Consider the following 24,199-nt stretch of genomic DNA (forward strand, 5'->3'; position numbering starts at 1 on the left):
TACCTGGCCAGCTTGCGGAAAACAAAAATACATGTAGTACTTTATTTCAGCATAGCACAATGAGGGGCAATCCACCACCTTGCACTTCGCTGCAGCCACCAGAATATAATGAAATGTGTGAGAATTCAATAAAGTTAGTTTAAAAAAAAAAGTACATGTGCGATGGTTATCCAACCAAACATCAGGAAGCAGCTTTAGCATGGTTGATGTCAATGAAAATGGAGAAAGACTGATGTGAGAATTGGGGACAGGGGATGGGGAGAAAGGAAAAAAATAAAGAAGAAAGCAAACAAAGGAAATAAAAGTGCCAGCATTAGGGCTGGTTCAGACCAGTGGCTGCATTAGGACACAGTCATCCGTGCGAGGTTGGATGACAGCGGTGCATCGCATTATGTACTTTTTCTTTAATAAACTTTATTGAAAAGTCACACATTTCATTAAGTTCTGTTGGCTGCAGCAAGGTGGTGGATTGTGTTGTACTCTGTTTCAGCAAACTGGCCAGGTAGGAGACAAGGTATTTGTCTTGTCTTATGGTGGGACTTTCCTGGAAGAGCACAGTCCTACCACACCAGCTGGGTATAGGTCCTAAATGTTTGTGTAGGTGGGAAGGTTGCAAAGTGGCAGTTTTTTGTTCTGTGGGTCGGCTTTAAAGTAGAACTTTAAAGGAAAATGTTTGGATAGAGTAAGGAAGGGTTATAACCCTATCAGTTTTTTGAGGGTTTTTTGCAATCTGTGTCCCATTGGAAAGATTTACCTTAATTTCCTGTCCAAGAGCCAAAACAGAGAGTAAGAGGAAATCCCTGCAAATCAAGGGAACCCCCCCCCCCCCCCCAGGTCACCAGAACCAGTGTCTCCATTGCAAGATTTCCTTTTCTGGGGACAATCCAAAATGTGGGATTTACTTTACCTTTCAATGGTAGTGATAAATAGTACAAATCAAGTGGATGAATCTTCCTAATGAGGACACAGAAAGCAGTGAAGACTGATAGGTGTTCTAATCCATCTCCACTCTATCCACAACTAAAAAAAAGAAATCTTCCTTTAGTTCTACTTTAATCTTTCCTTGCAGCACTAACTGAAGTTGTATAAAGCTTTTTGCACGCTGTTGCACACTGTCAGCCTGGGGTCCAGAGACATTTAGGTAATGTCTGCTGAATGTGAATTTAGATCAGAAAATACCCGTGTGTACATAGTCTTCTTTTTTCCTTTTTTTATGCAGAGAGCGGTTATCCTGACCTTGGATGGAGGTTATGTAATGCAGCCAGTTTAGATGCAAATAGTTCTTAGCACATTTCTTCTCTTAATACAATTGATTCTTTTTAAGATTGTTTTAGGAGCCTGAGCACAGATTTTATAGTCGGATCAGTGCACTTTTATCCGACATTCAGGACAAGGAACTGATGTCATGCTTGATCTGACATGCCTCGCAGCATCAGCTTGTCATGTAAACCCAGAATATCCTCCCTGCCTCTTACATCACTGCTGATAATGTTTACATTCTGATGGGATGCGTCGCCTTTACTTATGTATTTCTGGCATTTTGTTAACCCATGTACTTTGTCCTATTTATAGCTGATTGCATGAGTTATTGCGCCAATCACCCAAAGGAATTCAGGCAGAACCACATTCTCTCTGTGCAGGATGTGACACTCTGTATCTTGCTCATTCCACTCCACTGATTCTTGTCTATGATCATATTTACTCATAACAAGCACTGTGAGCACAGACTGAACTAGTACTTTGTGCTAGGGATTGGGACACTCCATCTTGGGCGAATGAAGAACATCCCTCATTTCCTGGCGTCTAGGGACGAGGGTATCACTATGATCTTGAGCTACTGAAACTGGTTAGTACATCTTCTGAAAGGTTATGCTACAATTGTTGTAGGATAAATAGGTCTATTCACTGTCTGATGACCTGAGTAAATCAGTCTAACTAAAGCCAGCGTGGACTTGTGGGCGGCAGAGGTTTTTCTCTTACATCGGTGAAGAACCTGCGCTTTAAAGTAATTCTGACTCTGTATGGAGACTGCCATTGCTAAATTCTGTCATGCTGATGTTTTTTTTTTTTTTTAATTTTTTTTTTATTCTTTGAGTCTCTGACCCAAAATGATTATAGAAATTATATGAAGGAATTCTGACACTTAAAGCATGTTTGTTCCAAATGTGTGACTTACTGAAGCCAGAGACTAACATTTTCCAAAAAGTTTGCCAGCAATGGCAGCCCGATGGTTCTCTTATGATGGCGAATCATTTGAAAGGATTAATGCCCTTTTGAAGAGTTATTGGTTATAAAATAGCTGTTCTATTATCAGTTAGGTTATCGATTAGTCTGTATGAGTCACGCTGCAGTAGATACAACCTGCAGCTCCACAGGTTTCTTCACTGTAAGAGCTGTGAAAATGGGGAATAGATTCCCTCAGGAGTTGGTTCTGGCCAGCTCAGTGGATTGCTTTAAAAAAGGCTTGGATTCTTTCCTAGATACACAGAATATAACTGGATACTAACATTTATAGGTAAAGTTGATCCAGGGAATATCTGATTGCCTCTCGGGGGATCAGGAAGGATTTTTTTCTCCCCAGCAGGAGCAAATTGGATCATACTTTGCTGGGGGTTTTTTTGCCTTCCTCTGGATCAACTGTGGGTATAGGATTATAACTTTTTTTTTTTTTTTTTAATGGTTGAACTGGATGGACTTTTGTCTTTTTTCAGCCAGACTAACTATGTACTACTCTCTTGGTTCACCCATACTCTCCAGCTAAATAAGGGAAGTGGGATTTGTTTAAATTTGAAATTATTCACTGTAAGGTAGCTTGACATAAGGCTGGTACACACAGGGCATTTGTCGGCCAGTCCAACAGAAACTGGCCAGTGTGGACAGCAGCCTGTTTGACAGAAGCGGGTGTAGCAACTGGCTTCTGTCAAATGGGCATGTTGGAAAGGCAGTATCTGATTAGTGCTGGCAGCCAATGGCTGTGAGCGATGATCAGTGTGTTATGGCCTGGGGGGGGGGGGGGGGCGTCCCCCTGTAAGAACGCAATAGCTCAGTGGGGAACATCATTGCACTAACATTGCTTAATTAGTATGGTGACCTCTCAGTTTTTTTTTTTTGTTCAGTCCGCTGGGTTGATTGAAAAAAAACGTATTGTGTGTACCTAGCATTAAGGCTCAACTCCAGGAATTGTTTTGTATTGCATACTTAGTGCTACTACACTGATAGCTGCAATCTTCTGGATCCTGCTCAGATTCAATCAGTGATCGGCTGCACCACTGCACATAGATCACGGAGTCATGTGCTTGACACTGCCACTATTCCTAGAACACCTTGTATATTTTTTCAATGAATACAAGGTGTTCTCTGACTGGATGAGGCAGAGCTAGTGACAGCCCACCCCTCTTCTCCACCTCTCTCATTCAAAGAATGCTTTGTATTCATTTAAAAAAAAATGCATTGTGTTCTATGAATGATAGATGCCAAGTGAGTGGACTCCAGTGGTCAGTGTGCAGTGGAGCAACCTCTCTTACATGGAACCTTAGCAGGACTTGGAAGATCAGCTGCCAGTTTATTAAGACAGACTACTGCAGTGATTTCCAGCTTCCCCAGCGATCCTTCAGGTATTAGTAAGGAATACTTACTCTGTGCCAGGGTGGATTTGATTTAAATCACAATTTAAATCCTGATTTAAATCACTAGTGAAAAGGCTCGATTTAAATAATAATTTTTAAAGAGCAACTGTTATCTCTGTCCCGCAGCGGCTCCTCCTCTGATCCGATGTTGACTTGCCGACAGTCCCATTCACTTTAATGGGATGGCTGGTGATGTGGCAGTGACATAACAAGGTGAGGGACGTGGCGGCAGCAGGTGACTGGCTGCCCTCTAACAGGCACTGCCATGATGGATCTAAAATGACAGGTGCTCTTTAAATGTAAGAGATCTGACTCATTCTTGCTGGTAGTAAGACTCTTTCATATTTGCAAACCAAATTAAGTTTTCCTTTTTAGAATATTAAGCTGTCAGGTTAGTAAAACAGTGATATCAGAACTGATTTTTAGGTTAATAGGTTAATCACACATAGTTGGAGAACTACTCAAATTCTTTTATTTCATGTTTTTTTCTCATGGTTACTGTGTGAATGCATCAATACAGTGCATGTTATCTCATTCATTGAATGAGTTTACCAAAAAGGTAAATATTGCAGAATATACAGCCTCATGCTACATAACTAAGCTCCATTTCATGCTGAATAAACTCAATTATGAATGTATCTTAAATAGAAAAACTATCTTTAGTTAGATTTTTACTCCAAAAGCATTTTATTAAAATACATTTGATAATACAAAAAAAATCAGATTTAAATAAAAAAAAATCCTATTAAAAAAAAAAATCCTGTTTAAAAAAAAAAAATAATTGATTTTTATCCACCCTGCTCTGTGCTAAACTGGCCACAACACAAATCATTCAACTTTATGCTGGCCATACCAGTAGAATTTTGTGTGCACACTGTGTGTGGAAAATACGAAACATTGTTCATCAGAGCATTTGATTTTGCAATTGTTTAGTTAAATATTTTTTTTAAAAACCCTTTAAGTTTTGCCAAAACCTGTTTCTGGGAGTCCCAGGCATATTAATCTGGTTTCTTTTGTACCTAGAACATGCACATTACCATATGTATGATTGATTGTTCCTGAACAAAAACCATGTCGAAATTTAGAATTTAACTTACTCGAGAAAAATCTCTAACCTGCTTCTACACATTTTTTCATCACTACAGTCAAAAATGAACCCACTGACCATTAGACAATTAAACATTCCAAAAATGATCGTTTTCAACCTAAGTTCTACAAGTTTATGGCCAGCTTTAGGATCTACTCCCTGGTAGCTTACAATGTGGATGCCTCCCTATTAGTCACTAAAATGCCCTCCGTAGAGATTAGGATGCTGGGAGAATGCAGGCCTGGAGGAACCCCCTAGATACGCAGTAAGTGTTTGGCTGAAGTTCTGCAGAATAGAAAACATATGAGCAGAGGCACTGTGTTCCCTGCTCTCTGAAAGAAGTGAGATTGCATTTTTTTTTTTTTTTGTTCATGTTAGGCTTACTTTACAGCCCTGAGTTCACCTTCACGTTTACTATGCATCGATTTTTTTCTTTATTAGTAAGTCAAATTCTACTGGTGACTGCAAATGATCTCTACACAGAGATGTGTATTCAGAAACAAATGGATACACAGTGCAGCAAAAAGCAGAGCTATGCAGAGACATCCGGACCAATTATTATACATTATTTATATAGCGCCAAAAGTTTGCTCAGCGCTGTACATTACAATGGGAGACAATACATGAGACAGTACAGTAACAATACAATACACGAGGGGTTTCAGGGCCCTGCTCCTTGGAGCTTACAATCTAGTAGGGAAATTTTGATGCTCTTCCTTTATGAAACAGGAAACGGCAAAACTTTGGATACAGGATCATATATGGAAGTAACATGAAAAAGTGTTATTAAAATATAGTGTGCACACCTGAGAGACATCTATTTTATTTTCTGAGGTTTTAAAGGGAATAACATATTGGTAATGCAAATATATAATTCACATCTGCTGTGATACCTCTGCTTATACAGCAGATATAAAAATTTCTACACACCCTTGTTAAAATGTCAGGTTTCTGTGATGTAAAAAAATGAGACAAAGATAAATAATTTCAGAACTTTTTCTACCTTTAATTTGACCTGTAAACTGTACAACTCAACTGAAAAACAAATTCAAATCTTTAAGGAGGGAAGCAATCATAAAAACCTAAAATAATGTGGTTACATAAGTGTGCACACCCTCATATAACCGAGGATGTAGCTGTGTGCAGAATTAAGCAATCACATTCAAAATCATGTTAAATAGGAGTCAGTACACACCTGCCATCTTTTAAAGTGCCTCTGATTAACCCCAAATAAAGTTCAACTGTTCTAGTAGATCTTTCCTGACATTTTTTTAGTCGCATCCTACAGCAAAAGCCATGGTCTGCAGAGACCTTCCAAAGCATCAGACAGAGTGATCTCATTGTTAAAAGATATCAATCAGGAGAAGGGTACAAAAGAATTTCCAAGGCATTAGATATACCATGGAGCACAATGAAGACAGTCATCATCAAGTGGAGAAAATATGGCGCAACATTGACATTACCAAGAACTGGACGTCCCTCAAAAATTGATGAAAAGACGAGAAGAAAACTGGTCTGGGAGGCTGCCAAGAGGCCTACAGCAACATTAAAGGAGCGGCAGGAATATCTGGCAAATACTGGCTGTGTGGTACATGTGACAACAATCTCCCGTATTCTTCATATGTTTGGGCTATGGGGTAGAGTGGCAAGACAGAAGCCTTTTCTTTTGAAGAAAAGCATCCAAGCCCGGCTAAATGTTTGCAAAAGCATATCTGAAGTCTCCCAAAAGCATGTGGGAAAATATGTTCTGGTCTGATGAAACCAAGGTTGATCTTTTTGGCCAGAATTCCAAAAGATATGTTTGGTGCAAAAATGACACTGCACATCACCAAAAGAACACCATACCCACAGTGAAGCATGGTGGTGGCAGCATCATGCTTTGGGGCTGTTTTTCTTCAATGGAACTGGGGCCTTAGCCAAGGTAGAGGGAATTATGAACAATTCCAAATAGCTGTCAATATTGGCACAAAACCTTCAGGCTTCTGCTGGAAAGCTGAACATGAAGAGGAACTTCATCTTTCAGCATGACAATGACCCAAAGCATACATCCAAATCAACAACGAAATGGCTTCACCAGAAGAAGATTATAGTTTTAGAATGGCCTAGCCAGAGCCCAGACCTGGATCCGATTTATCTGAAGAGGGCTGTGCACAGGAGATGCCCTCACAATCTGACAGATTTGGAGTGTTTTTGCAAGGAAGAGTGGGCAAATATTGCCAAGTCAAGATGTGCCATGTTGATAAACTCATATCCAAAAAGACTGAGTGCTGGAATCAAATCAAAAGGTGCTTCAACAAAGTATTAGTGTAATTGTGTGCACACTTATGCAACCATATTATTTTTGTTTTTTATCTTTACTTCCCTCCACCTAAAGGATTTCAGTTTGTTGTTCAACTGAGTTGTACAGTTTATAGGGTACATTAAAGGTGGATAAAGTTCTGAAATTATTTATCTTTGTCTCATTTTTTTTACATCACAGAAACCTGACATTTTAACAGGGGTGTGTAGACTTTTTATAGCCACTGTAAGGGCACTGTGGTATTTTTAATATTCGAATATAGATATAGATTTGGACCAGCAGATCTTAGATTTAGACAAACAGATTAGCAATATGTACATAATTGTATTACTGTTGTATTATCCAACAAAGTCCCCCCTGGGTCCCTAAAAAAGAAAAGTAAAAGTACCCATCTTAAATTCGGAGCTGTCCCATGCAGTACTTTTTTTTTTTTTTTTTGCCACGGGATGCCCTCAGTCTTCCCAGCTGTGGGTTGGAGGTTTGCGGCATAAGCGGATTTAGCATTATTAAATACCTTTAAAGCACATGTGTCATACAAGTGCGTTGATGTGGCCCTTGCACCTCTACTACAGCTGCAGCACCCCCATCATATCCACCCCACCTTGTCTCAGTAGTCGGCAGCAGAGAGCAGGACAGAGCTCCTCCACTCTATCCCGAGCTTCTCTGTGCAGTCACAGAGAATGTCTCTCCCCCCATATCAACAGTCCGCATTAGAGAGGAGGACAGAACTCCTCCTACTGATCCTGCACCTTTCTGTGCATATACAACACCCCCTTGTCTCCTCCTCCCTTGGTTTCAGCTTTCAGCTGACTCCAACCCTCCTCTGGTCCTCCTCCAGACCCTGCACTCTTCTTCCCAGCTCCACCCCCAGCTTCTTCCCAGCAGCAGCACAAAATAAGTGGAGTGTACTGTGAAGTAAGGGAAGGTGGGAGACACTTGATTTCTGATGCAGGGAGGCTCTTGACATCTGATTTAAGGGGAGGTGGGTGCTCTGGGCATCTAGTCTTATAGATACAACTGACCCTTTGAGGGCAGCCATAATGCTGATGCAGCCCACTATGATATTGAGTTTGACACCCCTGCCCTAAAGTATGTGTAAACCCTCACCTTGTAAAACAAGCCATTCATTTTAAAATGGAAATGAAAGGCAAAACATCTGTGTATAGATATAAAGGGGGAACAAAGGTTTTTAAAATGTTTTTGTTTTAATAAGTGATCACATACCCTCTGTTCTCAGCTGCATAAGGAGCTCAGGGAGGAGAAACAGCAGAACACTGATCTTCCCAGTGAATGGCTGTGTGTGTGTGTGTGTGAGGGGGGTACATGAAATGTTGGGTTTACATATATTTTAAAGCCCATGAAAAGGTTCCTTTGGTATCTATTGTATAGATGGGCTATTAGGTTTTCTGTCCTAATTAGTATGTCTTAATATACTTACCTTTTACAAATGTGCTTAGGCTGTGTTTCTTGGGGTCATCTTTCTCTTTTTCTCGTCGTTTATGTAAAGCACAGACATGGATGCATGCCCTGAATGTAGATTGTCTGTATCTGAGGTATATGTCCATACGCTTTACACAAGTACCAGTGCAAACCAGTGTACAGCCGCATGTGGTCATTACTGTCTCTGGGTGGCTGGACACATCAGCTGTGGGCCCCTGAGAAATTTCTATGGAGGTTCTGGACGTTCATGCACGCTGTACAGCCCCTTTGCAGCCACGTGCATGTGCATTAACACTTTTGGTGGTTATATATTTTTACTGAGGCGTATACATTGAACCCAGAATGGAAACAACGGAAGGGGAAGAGGGACACAGGAATTTGTTGCAGAAAAGGGACAGTGTGGGACCTTTCAGCACTATGAGACACAATTGCAGTCAGGATATGGCATAGATCCCTGTGATGGGGGTAGATTATTCGGTGTCATTGGTAAATTATGATCCGTGACACAGGGAAGAGCTGTAACACAATGGCACTTTGTTCCAGCACAAGTCTTGGAAGAGTTGTATCATTGTGACGGCTGTGAGCTGTGTCCACGTGCAGGCAGATGAGTGTCACGTTGTGCTTCTCTTGGACTCGGTGAGCTGTCGAAGCCATGAGCTGCTATGACACATCCTGTCCTCACACTGCAGTACTGTCTGTAGCTGTCATTCCTGAACATTGGACAGACCTCACTCATCCTCTGTTCTTTAGTTCATTACATTTTAGGCTCTGTTCATAGATGCGTTTGTTTTATTTTACAGTTTCAGATTTTTATTGGGTTTCTTTAAGGAATTTACAGAAAGATATACAGAATCAGAAATAAAGGTAGTATACATGAATGTACAGAAATAGAAATTTATGAATTACAATCTAATAGGCACCACATTATTGCAATCGTTGGGTGTATCAGGATAACCTAGAATGGGGGGTGTGTATGCAGGAACAGTTGCCTCTTAGGGAAACTACATGGCAGGTATTAAAGCGGAACTATACTCACCTCTGATGCAGTGATGCGGTGTCCTCGAGCTCCCTGCCCAGCCACTGACCTTATCGGGTGGCTGGCTTCTGGGTCCCGAACACTGACCGCTGTCATTGGCCAGGCAGGGATGACATCTCTCCTGCGCAAAAGCGCTGCAGTTCCACCAAATTTTGCATTGCCAAATTTGGACAGTCAGTTGCGCATGCGTGGCTCACTGTAGAGGGGCGGACAGACTGGCAGCTTTAATGCAGAAGACCCAAAACATCTCTTCTGCATTGAAAATCCTGCTTGTCCACTATTTTTTACCTAAAGTTCCACTTTAACTGAAAAGGGGAGGGTATGCTGTGTCCAGCTCACACTATAATATAAGAGAAGAGGGGAGAAAAAAAGGAAGAAGTAGTGAAAAATAAACAAGAAGAGGTAAAAAAAAAAATGGGATCAATCTTCACAAAGAAGAGATCTGATGCTGTATATGTAGAAAGTCTTCCCAGGGGGTTCGGAGTAAGGTTTATCCAGGGAATATCTGATTGCCTCTCTGGGGATCAGGGAGGAATTTTTTCCCATCAGGAGAAAATTGGATCATGCTTTGCTGGTTTTTTTTTGCCTTCCTCTGGATCAACTGTGGGTATAGGATTATAACTTTTTTTTTTTTGGTTGAACTGGATGGACTTTTGTGTTTTTTAAGACAGACTAACTATGTACATTTGGTATTCAGTGTCCTTGGATAGGTTTATTTTAACACCATCCAGTATTATATGTGTGCTCATTTCTAAAACACAGGCAGCACAGTGGTTCAGTGGTTAGTACGTCTGCCTTGTAACACTGTGGTCATTCATTTGAATTCCAGCCATAACACTATCTGCATAGAGTTGGCATGTTCTCCCTGTGCTTGCATAGGCTTCCTACAGGTACTACAGCCTCCTCACACATTCCAAAGACATGCAGGTAGGTTAATTGCCTCCTGTCTAAATTAGTATGTGTACGTAAGCATGTGAGGCAAGGACCTGAGATTGTAAGCTCCTTAAAGTGTTACTAAACCCACAACAGTATAATCAGTCTGTATATGCAGTAAACATGCTTGTTATACTCACTGTGGAACCTAAGGGGTTAATCCTCTGCACTGTGTAAAAAGGCTGTTTGATCCTGTGTATCCTCCCTTCTTCTGTCCCCAGTCCATCTTCTGATAGTACAGAGCTCTAGAAGTCACTCTGCACATGATCAGCTTGGTCTGTATTGCTAGAGTTTTTTCTTTGAGAGGGTGCATGTGATCAGCACAGCACCAATCTGCACTGTCCAGACAGAGGGTCAGGGGTCATGCAGCCTCATAGGACAGTCAGAGAAAAATGAAAATTCCTCCTACAAGATTAACCAGTGCTCGACTGGACACTGATAGAAGTCACAAGACTGCTATATACCGCTGATGAGAAAAGGTATACAGCAGTTTAATATTTACTAAAGTAATTGCATTTCCATGTTCTGTGTACTGTGGGAGACCAGCTATAGTGAATGCAGGGTCCAGGGTTTAGTAACACTTTAAGGATAGGGAATGATTTCATGTACAGTATATGTAAAGTTACATATATGGTTAGTCTGGCTGAAAAAAGACAAAAGTCCATCCAGTTCAACCATTTAAAATAAGTAAAAAGTTATAATCCTAGACCCACAATTGATCCAGAGGAAGACAAAAAACCCAGCAAAGCATGATCAAATTTGCTCCTGCAGGGAAAAAATTCCTTCCTGATCCCCCGAGAGGCAATCGGATATTCCCTGGATCAACTTTACCTATAAATGTTATATCCAGTTATATTCTGTGTATCTAGGAAAGAATCCAGGCCTTTAAGTGCTGTGTACATTCTTGGTTCTATAAGAATACCTCTAATAAGGCAAACAAAATTTACAAATGATAAATATCTTCATATTTTTACTAGAAAAGGCAAGGTCCTCTTAACCTTAAGCACCCCCCACACCGTGTTAAAAAAAACTCATTGACAGAAGGAAAAAGTTTGTAAGGAAAATGGAAAAATAGCCTACATCTGGCTTCCACATGTTTCCTGCAGATGAGGGTGACACTATGAAACCCCTTAGCGTCATCCTGGGAAATCTGAGGATCTTGCAAGAAAACGCACTGTGCAGGAGTGTTATCCTGTGGGATCTTGGATCCTTGGCGTTCCCGTAATCTTCCAGGAAGACCCAGTGATGTCACCCATGCCTTGGCAAAGCATTCTAGAAGCCGGGCTGTAAGGTGAATATTTTGCATGTTTCTTCTGATATTTTATTTATTTTTTAAAAGTATACTCTTAGATTGTAAGCTCCCAGGATCAGGCCCTCCTGACCCTCTTGTATTGAACTGTATCGTTGCTGTATTGTCTCCCGTTGTAAAGCGCTGAGCAAACTGTTGGCGCTATATAAATCCTGTATAATAATAATACCTGTCGTGACCTGGGATGTTCTGAAGCCATTAGATAGATCCACATGACAGCCATGTAGCTAGAAGAGAAAACGGTGCATCTCTCTTTAGTTGACTGGTTACCATTAAAGTATTGTAATTCAGTGAAATAAAATGTTCTTTTATAACGAAGAGCTGTAAATACTGACCATTGACAATTGAATCTCCTGTTCTTCCAATGGGAGGACACAGCAGTATCCAACAACCATTGCATCATAACAACAGAACTTAGTTTATTTGGCCCCCATAAACTGTGTTGATTGGACTGTTTCAGACATTGCACAGAGTTTAAAGTGACTAAAGTTTTTTTTTTTTTTTTAAATAACAAAACAAACATTATACTTTCCTGCTCTTTGTAGTAAGTATGCTTTGCTGTGGGGGTGGAAATAAAGTGAACCTGCACAGTAGTGCCCTACATGGGCAAAATGGGCTAAATTCCACTTTAAGTCCAGGTTCATACCTATGTGTTTTCCTTTGCATTTTGCAGAAACGCACAGCAGTCCATTTAACATGATTTCCTACGGGATAGGTTCACATCTCCGCTTTTTCACCTGGTGCAATTTTTTTTTTTGGCAAGGGTCAGGGACTTTTTGTCTAGGTTCACACCTATGCGTTTTCCTTTGCGTTTTGTAGAAATGCACAGCAGTCCATTTAACATGATTTCCCATGGGACAGGTTCACATCTCCGCATTTTCATGGGAAATCACGTTAAATGGACTGCTGTGCATTTCCACAAATTCCAAAGGAAAACACACAGGTGTTAACCTAGACAAAAGGTCCCTGGCCCTTTCCAAAAAATCGGACCTGGTGAAAAAGCGGAGATGTGAACCTGTCCCATGGGAAATCATGTTAAATGGACTGCTGTGCATTTCTACAAAACGCAAAGGAAAACGCATAGGTGTGAACCTAGACAAAAAGTCTCTGACCCTTGCCAAAAAAAAAAATCACACCAGGTGAAAAAGCGGAGATGTGAACCTATCCCGTAGGAATAGTGTTTTTTGGAAAGGGTCATGGACTTTTATAAATGCAAAACTTTGCATTTTTGGTTCAATAGGCTTCAATGGAGATGCTGCAGAAAAGCATGTAGTGTGTTTTTTATGCGTTTTGCTTTTTAATCTGCCCAGCAACAAGTTGGGGAAAAACAACTGCAAAATGCACCGCAAAAACCACTGCAGAAATGAAACACAAACTGCATAGGTGTGCACCAAAGCTTTTAAATGCAAAACGTTGCGTTTTTGGTTCAATAGACTTCAATGGAGACACTGCAAAAAAGCATGTAGTGCATTTTTTTTGTGTTTTGTGGTTTAATCCGCCCAGCAACAAGTTGGGGAAAAAAATGCAAAACACATCAAAAACACAATAATGAAAAATGCACTGCAGGAACTGCATAAGGTTAAACCTAGCCTAATGGCCAGTTCATATGCTGATAGGATTTTTTTTTTCCTTTTTTCTTGCAACCCTTCTCTATTCTAACTGGTATTCTACATCTATAGTTACCAGCATTCTACCTGCACAAAGGATAAATAAACTGTTCTCACCCTTACCTGTGCTTCCTTGCATCGTATTGCGCCTCCACAGCCAGTGGGAAAACCCGACACTTCTTGGTTTGGAGGAGTATATGACGATAATCCTCTATGATGGTACCTGAGCCTAGCAGCCAGTCCCTAGGCTCAAGCATAATCAAGAGAGTGATGTCACAATCCCTCGAGTCACTGATACAATGTTGGCTACAGAGGTGAGAGGACCTCCGAGTGAAACCAAAGGGAAAACATTTTCATTTTAATAGGGTAAGGGAGGGTTAGAATCCCCGTTATTTTTTTTTTTTTTGGCCATCCCATTGGGAAGATTTCTCTTAACTTTCTGTCCCATAGCCTAAACAGGGAGTGAGAGGAACTCCCTCCAAAGTGAGTGAATCTCGGGGCGTCACCAGAACTAGTGTGCCCATTAGAGTTCTCCTTTATTAGTCTTCTGATGTCAATACAAAATATGGGATTTTCTTTCATTGTTAATACTAATAGTAGACAGTACAAATAGAGATGGTGAATAATAATAGTAATAATAATCTCCCTAATGGGGACAGACAGCAATAAAGCATGACTCCAGTTCTAATCCCTCTCCACTCTATCCAAAACTAAAAAACAAACTGTGTTAGTCTAGGGACATACGTACACGAATGTCAAATTGGGAACAGCAGCTGTGTCTGTGCATCCTAATTGACATCAAAGCATAGTAAATGCCCAAAAAACCTAAATGTTCCCTCTGCAGGTTTAGGTCATAATGTTGGTTCTGGCCAGCTCAGTGGATTGCTTTAAAAAGGCCTGGATTTTTTCCTAGATACACAGAATATAACTGGATACTAACATTTATAGGTAAAGTTGATCCAGAGAATATCTGATTGCCTCTCGGGGCATCAGGAAGGAATTTTTTTTTCCTGCAGAAGCAAATTGCGTCATGCTTTGCTGGGTTTTTTTTTGCCTTCCTCTGCATCAACTGTGGGTATAGGATTATAACTTTTTTTTTTTTTTTTTTTTTTTTTTTAATGGTTGAACTGGATGGACTTTTGTCTTTTTTCAGCCAGACTAACTTTGTAACTATATACTAGTATGCACCACATACTAGTACATTATGACAGACTTACCCATACACAGAGCCATCCAGCGTCGTGCCGCCATCTTCACCCAGTCTTCCTCCTGGATTCACAGGCTTCGGCAGTATGAGCAGACAGAGACGCGATGACGTCACTCCTGCACATGCACGCAGGAGCCTTCTGCTACGGCACAGTGCTCTGATGGTCCAGCACACTGTGCTGTCCCTTTAGACGCATATGCCGTGACCTCACTGGCTGCATGCTATATAAATAGATCCTAAATGGTGCAAGTTTAGGAGATATTCACTGTACCTACAGGTAAGCCTTATTATAGGTTTGCCTGGGGGTATGACTTACAAAGTGGACTTTAATGGAACACCCATGCATACCTGTGCAGATAAACACAGCCTCACACAGGCATATGCATTGATATTTCCCCTGTAAGGAAGACCTAACCAAAAAATGTAAGATATAATTACGCACATACACAACCCCTCCCTATGCAAAACTGGTAACAGACACCTAAAAAGAATTTTAAAAATACCTACCTTAGGCTACTTTCACACTGCTTAGTTGCAAAAACACAGTAAAAACACGTACGTTTTTGGCAGCGTTTCCGGTGCGTTTCACCTGGCGTGAATAAATGCACTAAAAACGCAACTGTAGCTTTGTTTTCAATATGTTTTTGCCACATTTTCCATTCATTTCAGTGGGGAAGTGCTTTCCTTTTTTTTTTTTTTTTTTTTTTTTTTTTTTTTTTTTTACTGCACCAAACAACTGCACAAAAATGCAGCAAGCAGTACTTTGAAAAACGCAACATGACCAGTGTGAAGAGTTCCATAGCATATAATGGTCATGCGTTTTTCTTCCGCTTTTATTAATGCAAAAACATCAGAGAACAGTGTAAAATCAGCCTTAGAATTGCTTCTGACTGCTTTGTCTTTGCAAGAATGGTGTCACTCAGCCACACTACAGCTTCCAGGGTAAGCTGAGGATCACAGATCTTACAAGGAGATCATTAATATCATACTGGATATATATAGCGCAAACAGTTTGCATAGTGCTTTACACAATATAGGGAGACCGTACAGTACACTTCCATACAAGAGGGGTAGGAGGGCCCTGAACTTGAGAGCTTACAATCTAACAGGGAAGGTCAAGTGAAACAAAAGGAAATAACTGTGTGCTGAAAATTGGTAGAGGCAGGATAGGCTTTCCTGAACAGATGAGACCTCAGGGATCATCCAAGGGCAGACTTAAGAGGAGATAGCTGTACTGGGGTAGGGAGTTCCAAATGATTGGGGAGGCTCTGATGAAGTCCTGGAGGTGAGAGTGGGAGAAGGTGATGAGGGAGCAGGAGGTCCTGGAAGCCGCTTCTCAGCATTCCCAGAAGGCTGCATTGAGAGGCAACACCTCTGCCAAGGCTACAAGTCGGGTTTGATATGCTTGCTTATTTTTACATATATTTTGAAGGCGTCACTAAGCATTTTTGCTTGGGGAAGGAAGGCTTCTAAATGGCAAAGCCTTGCTTCTTCATGCAATGCCCCCTTTAAATATACAGGCTCAGTATTCAAGCAGCCACTGAACTTTTGAAAACATATTTGCAGCAGTGTAGCGTATTCTTCTATTGCAGCCTGGGAAGCGTCCTGACAACTTGTCCCTTTCAGCGTCTGAACTCCTCCACTTAGGCCTTGAAGCTACAGGACTCTGCAAGTTTGCACAGATATATTTTCGGCAGGTGCACTCCCCACCCCCTTCCCAGACTGTCTGCTGGTGCAGCTTTCTCTAGGAGATGCAGGTCTCAGCTGGTGGCAATGTGACAGACAGGAGGAAGGGAAAGCTGAGCAGGGCAGGGCTGGAGAACAGGAAGAGCCAGCAGAGCACACGGCACCAGTCTCACGCTCACATGGAGGCACTATGGTTGGGATTCTTGCTCTGCTCAATAGCTGTCAGTGCAGCTGTCACTACCTGTGGCTTCTCCTGCGTCGCCTTTCCACACGGTACAGTGTGATCTGGACCTACGTCCGCAACGTTTGACCTTCTTTGTACTTTGTATGTGTGATCAGTCACTGTCTTTATTTCCCTATGATCTTACCCTCTTCTGTTCTTTCTGATATTGTCTATTATCGGTACACCTCAGCACACCCATTACCTGATCATTGTCTGTTTACTATCTTTCCTCTGTCACCACCCCCCTTTGAACCCATTATTGTGTTTCTTAGACATGGACCTCACATAGTGTTGTCTGCTCTTTCCACCTGGTTTACTCTCCCTGCTTAATTTTGTGTTTATAGCCCTCTGCTTTCATTTTAAATTTAGACTGCGGCTGAAATTGAATTTCAGATCTTGATGAATGCAAGGCATACAGGGTAAAGTGTCCCATGATCTGGGAACCCTTTTTTTTAATGCAGGAGAGGTATTTCCAAACACACTTATTGCACGTTCCTTGGGCTATTTCCTATTTAGAAAAAAAAGATTACTGCTCAAGTATACAGCATGTATAGCCCAACATTCTTTTTAGGCTTGCATAGAGAAGAGAGAGTTTAAAGTGTATTTCCACCTTTGCAGTCCATGTAGAAAACCCCTCATTATATGTTTCTTATATGTTCCCAAACCGCATAGCCAAAAATCAATTTTAAAAAGTTTAGACAGGATCTTGCAAACTTCTCTGAACATTGCAAAGTGCAATTAGAGGGACAAGATCTGAGACAGATTTAGTAAAAGTGCATTAAGACACAATGGTACCACCAACATGTTGTGGATTTTTTTTAACCCTTTGTTTGGAAAGACAGTGTGCAAAACTTGTTTACAACTGATGATGAGATCTGCCAGCATAATACATACAGGGTTAATTAAAGCTAAAATAGTTCCCCAGCCCCCTCCTAATGTTACATAGGAGGGGAAGGAAAGCAAGGTAGGGTTTTTAGGCAATTAAAATCGTAAGCAGTGATTTTTTTTTTTAAACATTGTGTGAACGGGAACATGTAACCAGTATATTATAGGTGTCATCACAATTTGGTAGCAAAACACTTTAAAACCCCTTTCAGTTTATATATTTGTCTCCTGTTGATTTCCCTGCACTTTCTGCCCTGGAGCTGCAAAAGGAAATGAGAGGAGATCTGTAAAAAGTGACGGAATTTCTTTTAGTTGTCACCAGTACAGATGTCCCAGTTGGAAGATTTTCTGTCCCCTCCTGTTATGTTCAAACCTGAGTCTAAATTTGAGTCGTGATATGTGGAACCAAAAAAGAGTTACAAGCCAAGGGCTTCGGGAACTGCAATCCCGGTGACCCTGTGATTGAAGCTTTGATATTGGAAAAGCTGAGTAGTGTTAGCTCACTGAGTGCTGTATGTTGTCTGGAATGGAATTGGTCTGTGATTGACCTTTATCATTCATCTGCTCTTTGATCTGTAGAAGCTGCTCTGTCCTCCGACAAAGGTCTCTGCCCACTGCATGGCATTTGCACTCTCCAACCCCGGGCAATTGTATGTGTTCCCAGTTGCAGAATTTGTGGATGAAATCTCAAAACTAATGACAAATGGCTTTGTTGGGGGATAGCAAACAGTTACGTTTTTTTTTTATCCAACCTGCAGGCAAGAGATGTGATTGATATGTTGTAACCAGTATTATAACATGCTCCATTCATTCTACTGGTTTTAGTGGGGATCCTGAAGCTGTCCATCAACGTAAAGATTTCTCTCATTCAACCCATAAATCTGTAGATTCCCCAATCCATTCTAAAGAGTGGATGGACAGATCTCCTGCTGCCTGATTTTTTTTTGCTGATAGCCAGAATCTGTGGCTGTCACAACACCTAAGGCTGGCCATACATTATACAATTATCTTCCAATTTTCTGCCCAATTTCCTTTAGATTTACCTTCAACTGTGTAGTGCAAGGGCCTGCCTAATTGGATACAACTGAAAGTGTTGTTTAGGTATGTCCTCCTTTTATATGGTTTTTGGTAAATCTAAACCAAAAATCTCCAGATAATTGTATAATGTATGGCCAGCCTAAAGCTGATTGAACAACTATTTTCTACTTATCTTCTTTGATCTGTTAGTCAAAGTTTGTCAAGCCATGTGATGATGTGGTATCAGCAGGGTCTCCCACAGCTCAAGATTCAGCATTGTTCAACTGACATTTGAGTCATGTATGGCCAGCTTAAAGTAGGTTTTTCTGGTTCCACAACACTGGAAACCTGACATTTAAGGGTTTCCGGAAAACATTATTTTGACACTTAAAGGAAACCTGTTAAAGCGGTATTAAGCCCTGCAAACCTTTTTTTTTCCAAGAACAGACCCCCTGCAGATTTATTAAATAATGTGCACCATATACTAGCACAATATGACAAACTTACCTGTCAAAGGATGCCCTCCGGGGCAGTGCTGTTGGTGCTCAGGTTCTTCCATCTTCTCCTGGTATTCCTCCCAGTTTGACCACTTGATTGAATGCAAATAGAAAAACAAAAGAGGGCGCATTGACCTAGTGCATTATCGTTTTTAAAATATTTATTGAAAGAACAAGGTAAGTATTATACTCACAATGGACATAAAAACACAGGCATATCACACCGAACAAGATAATTGATCCAAGCAGCATCTGAGTCCATACGATGGAACCCTGGATGACCAACTGGCTAATGCGTTTTGAGGACACAACCTCTTCCTCAGAGCCAACACTTCAAGAGTCTGCACTCCTCTTATATAGGCTAATAAATTACATTACATTACATTGAGTTTATATAGCGCCAAAAGATTTGCTCAGCACTGTACAATAGAGGGGGGAACAATACATGAAACAGTACAGCAACAACAAACAGCACACGAGGGGTTAGAGGGCCCTACTCTATCGAGCTCGGTTTTGGAGAGGTTAAGCTTGAGGAAATGGAGCGACATCCAGTCTGAGATGTCGTTTAGGAGGTGAGTGATGCGGGCAGAGACTGTGGGGGTGAGGTGAGGGGTGGAGAGGTAAATTTGAGTGTCGTCAGCATAGAGGTGATAGTTGAAGCCATTGGAGTGTATGAGTTTGCCAAGGGAGGAGATGTAGATGGAGAAGAGAAGGGGTCCAAGGACAGAGCCTTGGGGGACCCAACAGAGAGGGGGAGGGAAGGAGAGGTTGTAGGAAATGCTGAAGGAGCATCGGGATAGGTAAAAGGAGAACCAGGGGAGACAATGGGTCGTATCAAGCCCAACCCAAGGTGGAGAATAGCATCACATGACCATTAACATCTGATTCCAATCTTGGATCAAATGACAAAACAAACAAACAAAAAAAAAATCACACATTCACATGTTGGTAAATGATAAATGCATAAACACTTACACTTCTCTCTCTGTAAATGGTATTGATCTGGATGACACAGGGATGGGATAATAGATGATAGAAGACATAAAGTGAATTATATAATTGAATAAAAATCCAGAGAGATATAAATAATATAAAGTTGGAGTGCACACCAGCACGTGCGATCCACCGCCTCATGGCTGGACTGTGACACTTGTTGTGCTATCAGCTGGACATGGAGAAACTCTCCTGTGTCCTAGCTGACAGGATTCTGTGTAAGCAGCCAATGGGCTGCTGCCGTGGAGTCACATGGGCGAGCATAGAGGGAGGCGGAACAGTGCGCTCCAACTTTTATATTATTTATATCTTTCTGGATTTTAATTCAATTTATATAATTTACTTTGTCTTATATCATCTATTATCCCATCCCTGTGTCATCCAGCTCAATACCATTTACAGAGAGAGAAGTGTAAGTGTTTATGCATTTATCATTTACCAACATGTGAATGTATGTTGTTTCTTTTTTTTGTTTTGTTATTTGATCCATGATTGGAATCAGATGTTAATGGGTCATGTGATGCTATTCTCCACATTGGGGTGGACTTGGTACGGCCTACTGTCATCATTTATTAGCCTATATAAGAGGAGTGCAGACTCTTGAAGTGTTGGCTCTGAGGAAGAGGTTGTGTCCTTGAAACGTGTTAGCCAGTTGGTCATCCAGGGTTCCATCGTATGGACTCAGATGCTGCTAGGATCAATTATCTTGTTTGGTGTGATATGCCTGTGTTTTTATGTCCATTGTGAGTGTAAAATATTTATTGAAAGAACAAGGTAAGTATTAAACAATAATGCACTAAGTCGGTACGCCCTCTTCTGTTTTTCTATTTGCATTCAGTGAAGTTGGACCACCCCGGTCTGTTGAGAGCAGCAAGCAGTGCATGTTTCAGAACATCCTTACTGGTTCCATCAAGTCCATTCCAAGTGCAGGAAAAAGTGTTTTGTTGTGTTGGATTGACCACTTGATTGCCCAGGCTGTGATGATCTCGTTTTCCAAGCATACTCATGGTAGTCACTTCATCATAACAGAGCATATACACTATACTACCAGAAGGATCGGGCCCGCCCTCCAAATCATTGGATTCAGGTGTTCTAATCACCTCCGTGGCCACAGGTGTATGAAATCAAGCATCTAGGCATGCAGACTGCTTCTACAAACATTTGTGAAAGAATGGGTCGCTCTCAGGAGCTCGGTGAATTCAAGCGTGGTACCGTGATAGGTTTCCACCTGTGCAATAAGTCAATCCGTGAAACTTCCTTGATACCAAATATTCCACAGTCAACTGTTAGTGGTATTATAACAAAGTAGAGGCAACTGAGAACAACAGCAACTCAGCCACAAAGTGGTAGGCCACGTAAAATGACAGAGCAGGGCCAGCCTATGCTGATGCGCACTGCGCAGAAGTCTCCAACTGTCTGCCGAGTCAATAGCTAAAGACCTCCAAACTCCATGTGGCATTCAGACAACTGCAGTGTGTAGAGTGCTTCATGGAATGTGTTTCCATGGACGAGCAGCTGCATCCAAGTCATACATCACCAAGTGTAGTACAAAGCATCAGATGCAGTGGTGTAAAGCACGCCACCATTGGACTCTAGAGCAGTGGAGATTTGTTCTCTGGAGTGACAAATCACGCTTCTCTGTCTGGCGGTTGTCAGGAAAACAGTACTTTCCTGACTGTGCCAAGTGTAAAGTTTGGTGGAGGGGGGATTATGTTGTGGGGTTGTCTTTCAGGGGTTGTGCTTGGCCCCTTATTTCTAGTGAAGGGAACTCTTAAGGTATCGGCATACTAAGAAATTTTGGACAATTTCATGCTCCCAACTTTGTGGGAACAGTTTGGGGATTGGCCCCTTCCTGTTCCAGGATGACTGCACAAAACAGTCATGGATAAAGACATGGATGAGCGAGTTTGGGGTGGAGGAACTTGACTGGCCTGCACAGAGTCCTGACCTCAACCCGATAGAACACCTTTTAGGATGAATTAGAGCAGAAACTGTGAGCCAGGCCTTCTCGTCCGACATCAGTGCCTGACCTCACAAATGTACTTCTGGAAGAATGGTCAAACATTCCCATAGACACACTCCTAAACCTTGTGGACAGCCTTCCCAGAAGAGTTGAAGCTGTTATAGCTGCAAAGGGTGGGCCAACTCAGTATTGAACCCTACGGACTAAGACTGGGATGACGTTAAAGTTCATGTGCGTGTAAAGGCAAATGTCCCAGTACTTTTGGCAATATAGTGTATGCTGTAAATGTACTGTGAGATGTGCATGTGTGCCTCAGAGTCCATCACCGCTGACAGGCAGGGGTAACCATTCCGTCTCATAAACCCTGCCTACCAGCTTTTTTTTTTTTTTTTTACATTTTGAGCATAGTACCACTTTAAGAACACAGTTTAGAGGCAGACATATCTTTTTGAAAAATTCAAGTTGCCTGGATGTCGTGTTTCAGTGCTTGGGTCACAGGTAGGCGAATGCCTTTCTATGTGCATTTACAAGCTTTGTTTTCCTGCGCTGTCACTGTCATCGAAAGGCTGTTTGACATGAACTTTTTAATCCATTGCACAAATGTGATCTAGCAACATTTGCAATGGCCCTGAGACCTCATATTAAATGGGAAAACTGTTGTAGTCGTCACTGGGATAAAGGAACAGGAATTTAGACTGGCTGGTCTACACTGCCTCTACTCTACTTTCCTTCCTTCTTCATACGTCATGCATTCCCTTTGCTTCCCCTCCCATGTCTTTTCTCAGCTCTTGTATCTCTCAGCCTCTTCTGTCCCTGGGGTTATATTGTGTTATCAGTCTGATGCTGCCTAATGATGCCAACTTTGACTTAAGAACCAGTTGCCCTTTAATAGATCTCATCCTGTCCCAGGATCAGGCTGAGCTTACAATAAGGATCTGTGGCTGTCTGCAGGATGTCATTTGTATGGATAATTGGAAATCCACATGTCTCTTCAGTATGGGATAGGACTAAATCCTTTCAAACAGTTCATGGGAATGAACAGCATGTTTGAGTAACGAATCTGCCTCCCTAATAAATGCTCATTGATGCTAATGCTGTGTGCAGTCCAAAGTGCTTGGCAGCAAAGCGTCTAATTATTATTATACAGTATTTATAAAGCGCCAATAGTTCGCTCAGCGCTGTACATTACAAAGGGGGACAGAACATGTGACAGAACAATACCAATACAATGCAAAACATGAGGGGATTGAGGGCCCTGCTCTTTGGAGCTTACAATCTAGGAGGGAGGGGATAGTGGTACACGAGGAGATAGCTGTGGGGGATGGAGTGGTAGGAAGAGTGGAGGAGGTCGGCAGGTTAGCAGGGGGTGGGGTAGGCTTCCCTGAAGAGGTGGGTTTTCAGGGTGCGGAGAGGAGAGTAGGTGATAATCTGATGGGTTGGGGCAGGGAGTTCCAGAAGATGGGTGACACCCTGAAGAAGTCCTGGAGGCGGGCATGGGAGGAGACCAGGGAACTAGAGAGAAGGAGGTCTTGTGAGGAGCAGAGTGTGCGTGCTGGGCGGTACTTGGATATTAGGTCAGTGATGTAGTTTGGGGCAGTATGGTGGACAGCTAATAAAACCAAAGATTTATTAAACCCAGAGTATTTGGCAGAAACCACAGGGAACCTCTTTTACATAGAGCAGCTATTCTGTTGTCAGGACAGTTGGATGATCTGGCCACTTCCTGCCAGTTGGGTGACGTGTCATGCCATCAGTGGTGGAAATCACCTTCTTTATTTGTCCTGGTGAGCACTGTCAGTGGAACTGAAAGTAAGGAAACACCCAAAACGTTCACATGTCACCACAACAGAAACCGAGGGGAAGTCTTCCAAGAGGCTGTCTTCAAATGTCACTAAGGCTTCTTGCACACTGCAGCAGCTTGAAATAGCTCCGTTTTTTTACTGATCTAAAATGTAGCCCTTTGTTTACAAGGTGCCTGTATATGCAGGTGTGTACACAAGTGCTGTGTATTCTTGAGTAAAAAAATAAATGAATAAAAGTTGGCGTTCCTCGTAAGCAATTTGCACACATGAGCATATGGATTTTGCCTAGGGATGTATTGTGTGCGTGAATATGCGCAAAACAAATGCCTGAAATTGCGTCCAGAAAGCTGATGCTCAAATAGTACCACGTGCAAGAGGCTTTAAAGTGGTAGTAAACTTTTTTTTTTTTATACTTTACCTACAGCTAAGCTTTATTAGAAGCTTAGCTGTAGGTAAAAGTGAATATCTCCTAAACATGCACCACTTATCAGATATTCGCTCTTTTTGAGAGCCGGGGAATGCGCTCTGAAGGAACGGCATACCCATGCCATGGCCAGAGACTTCCGTGCGCATGTGCAGAAGTGACATC

General features: G+C 41.7%; 1 protein-coding gene across 7 annotated transcripts in view; it reads left to right on the plus strand.

Annotated features, from left to right (window-relative positions):
• IQSEC2 (IQ motif and Sec7 domain ArfGEF 2) overlaps positions 1-24,199 on the plus strand; it is a 367,046-nt gene that overhangs the window by 258,168 nt on the left and 84,679 nt on the right. Inside the window, exon 1 of one of the 7 annotated variants that reach the window (XM_089692963.1) lies at positions 16,348-16,503. The exons of the other annotated variants lie outside the window; for them this stretch is intronic. Coding sequence (XP_089549089.1) covers positions 16,421-16,503 — 83 coding nt within the window. The 5' untranslated portion in view covers positions 16,348-16,420. Of the gene's footprint in view, positions 1-16,347; positions 16,504-24,199 lie in introns of those variants that run through there. 7 annotated transcript variants of the gene reach the window in all.

Source organism: Staurois parvus, unplaced genomic scaffold (assembly GCF_062004578.1).
Source record: "Staurois parvus isolate SC_StPar_1 unplaced genomic scaffold, SC_StPar_1.0 ptg000608l, whole genome shotgun sequence".
In the NCBI taxonomy this organism is placed as follows: domain Eukaryota; kingdom Metazoa; phylum Chordata; class Amphibia; order Anura; family Ranidae; genus Staurois; species Staurois parvus.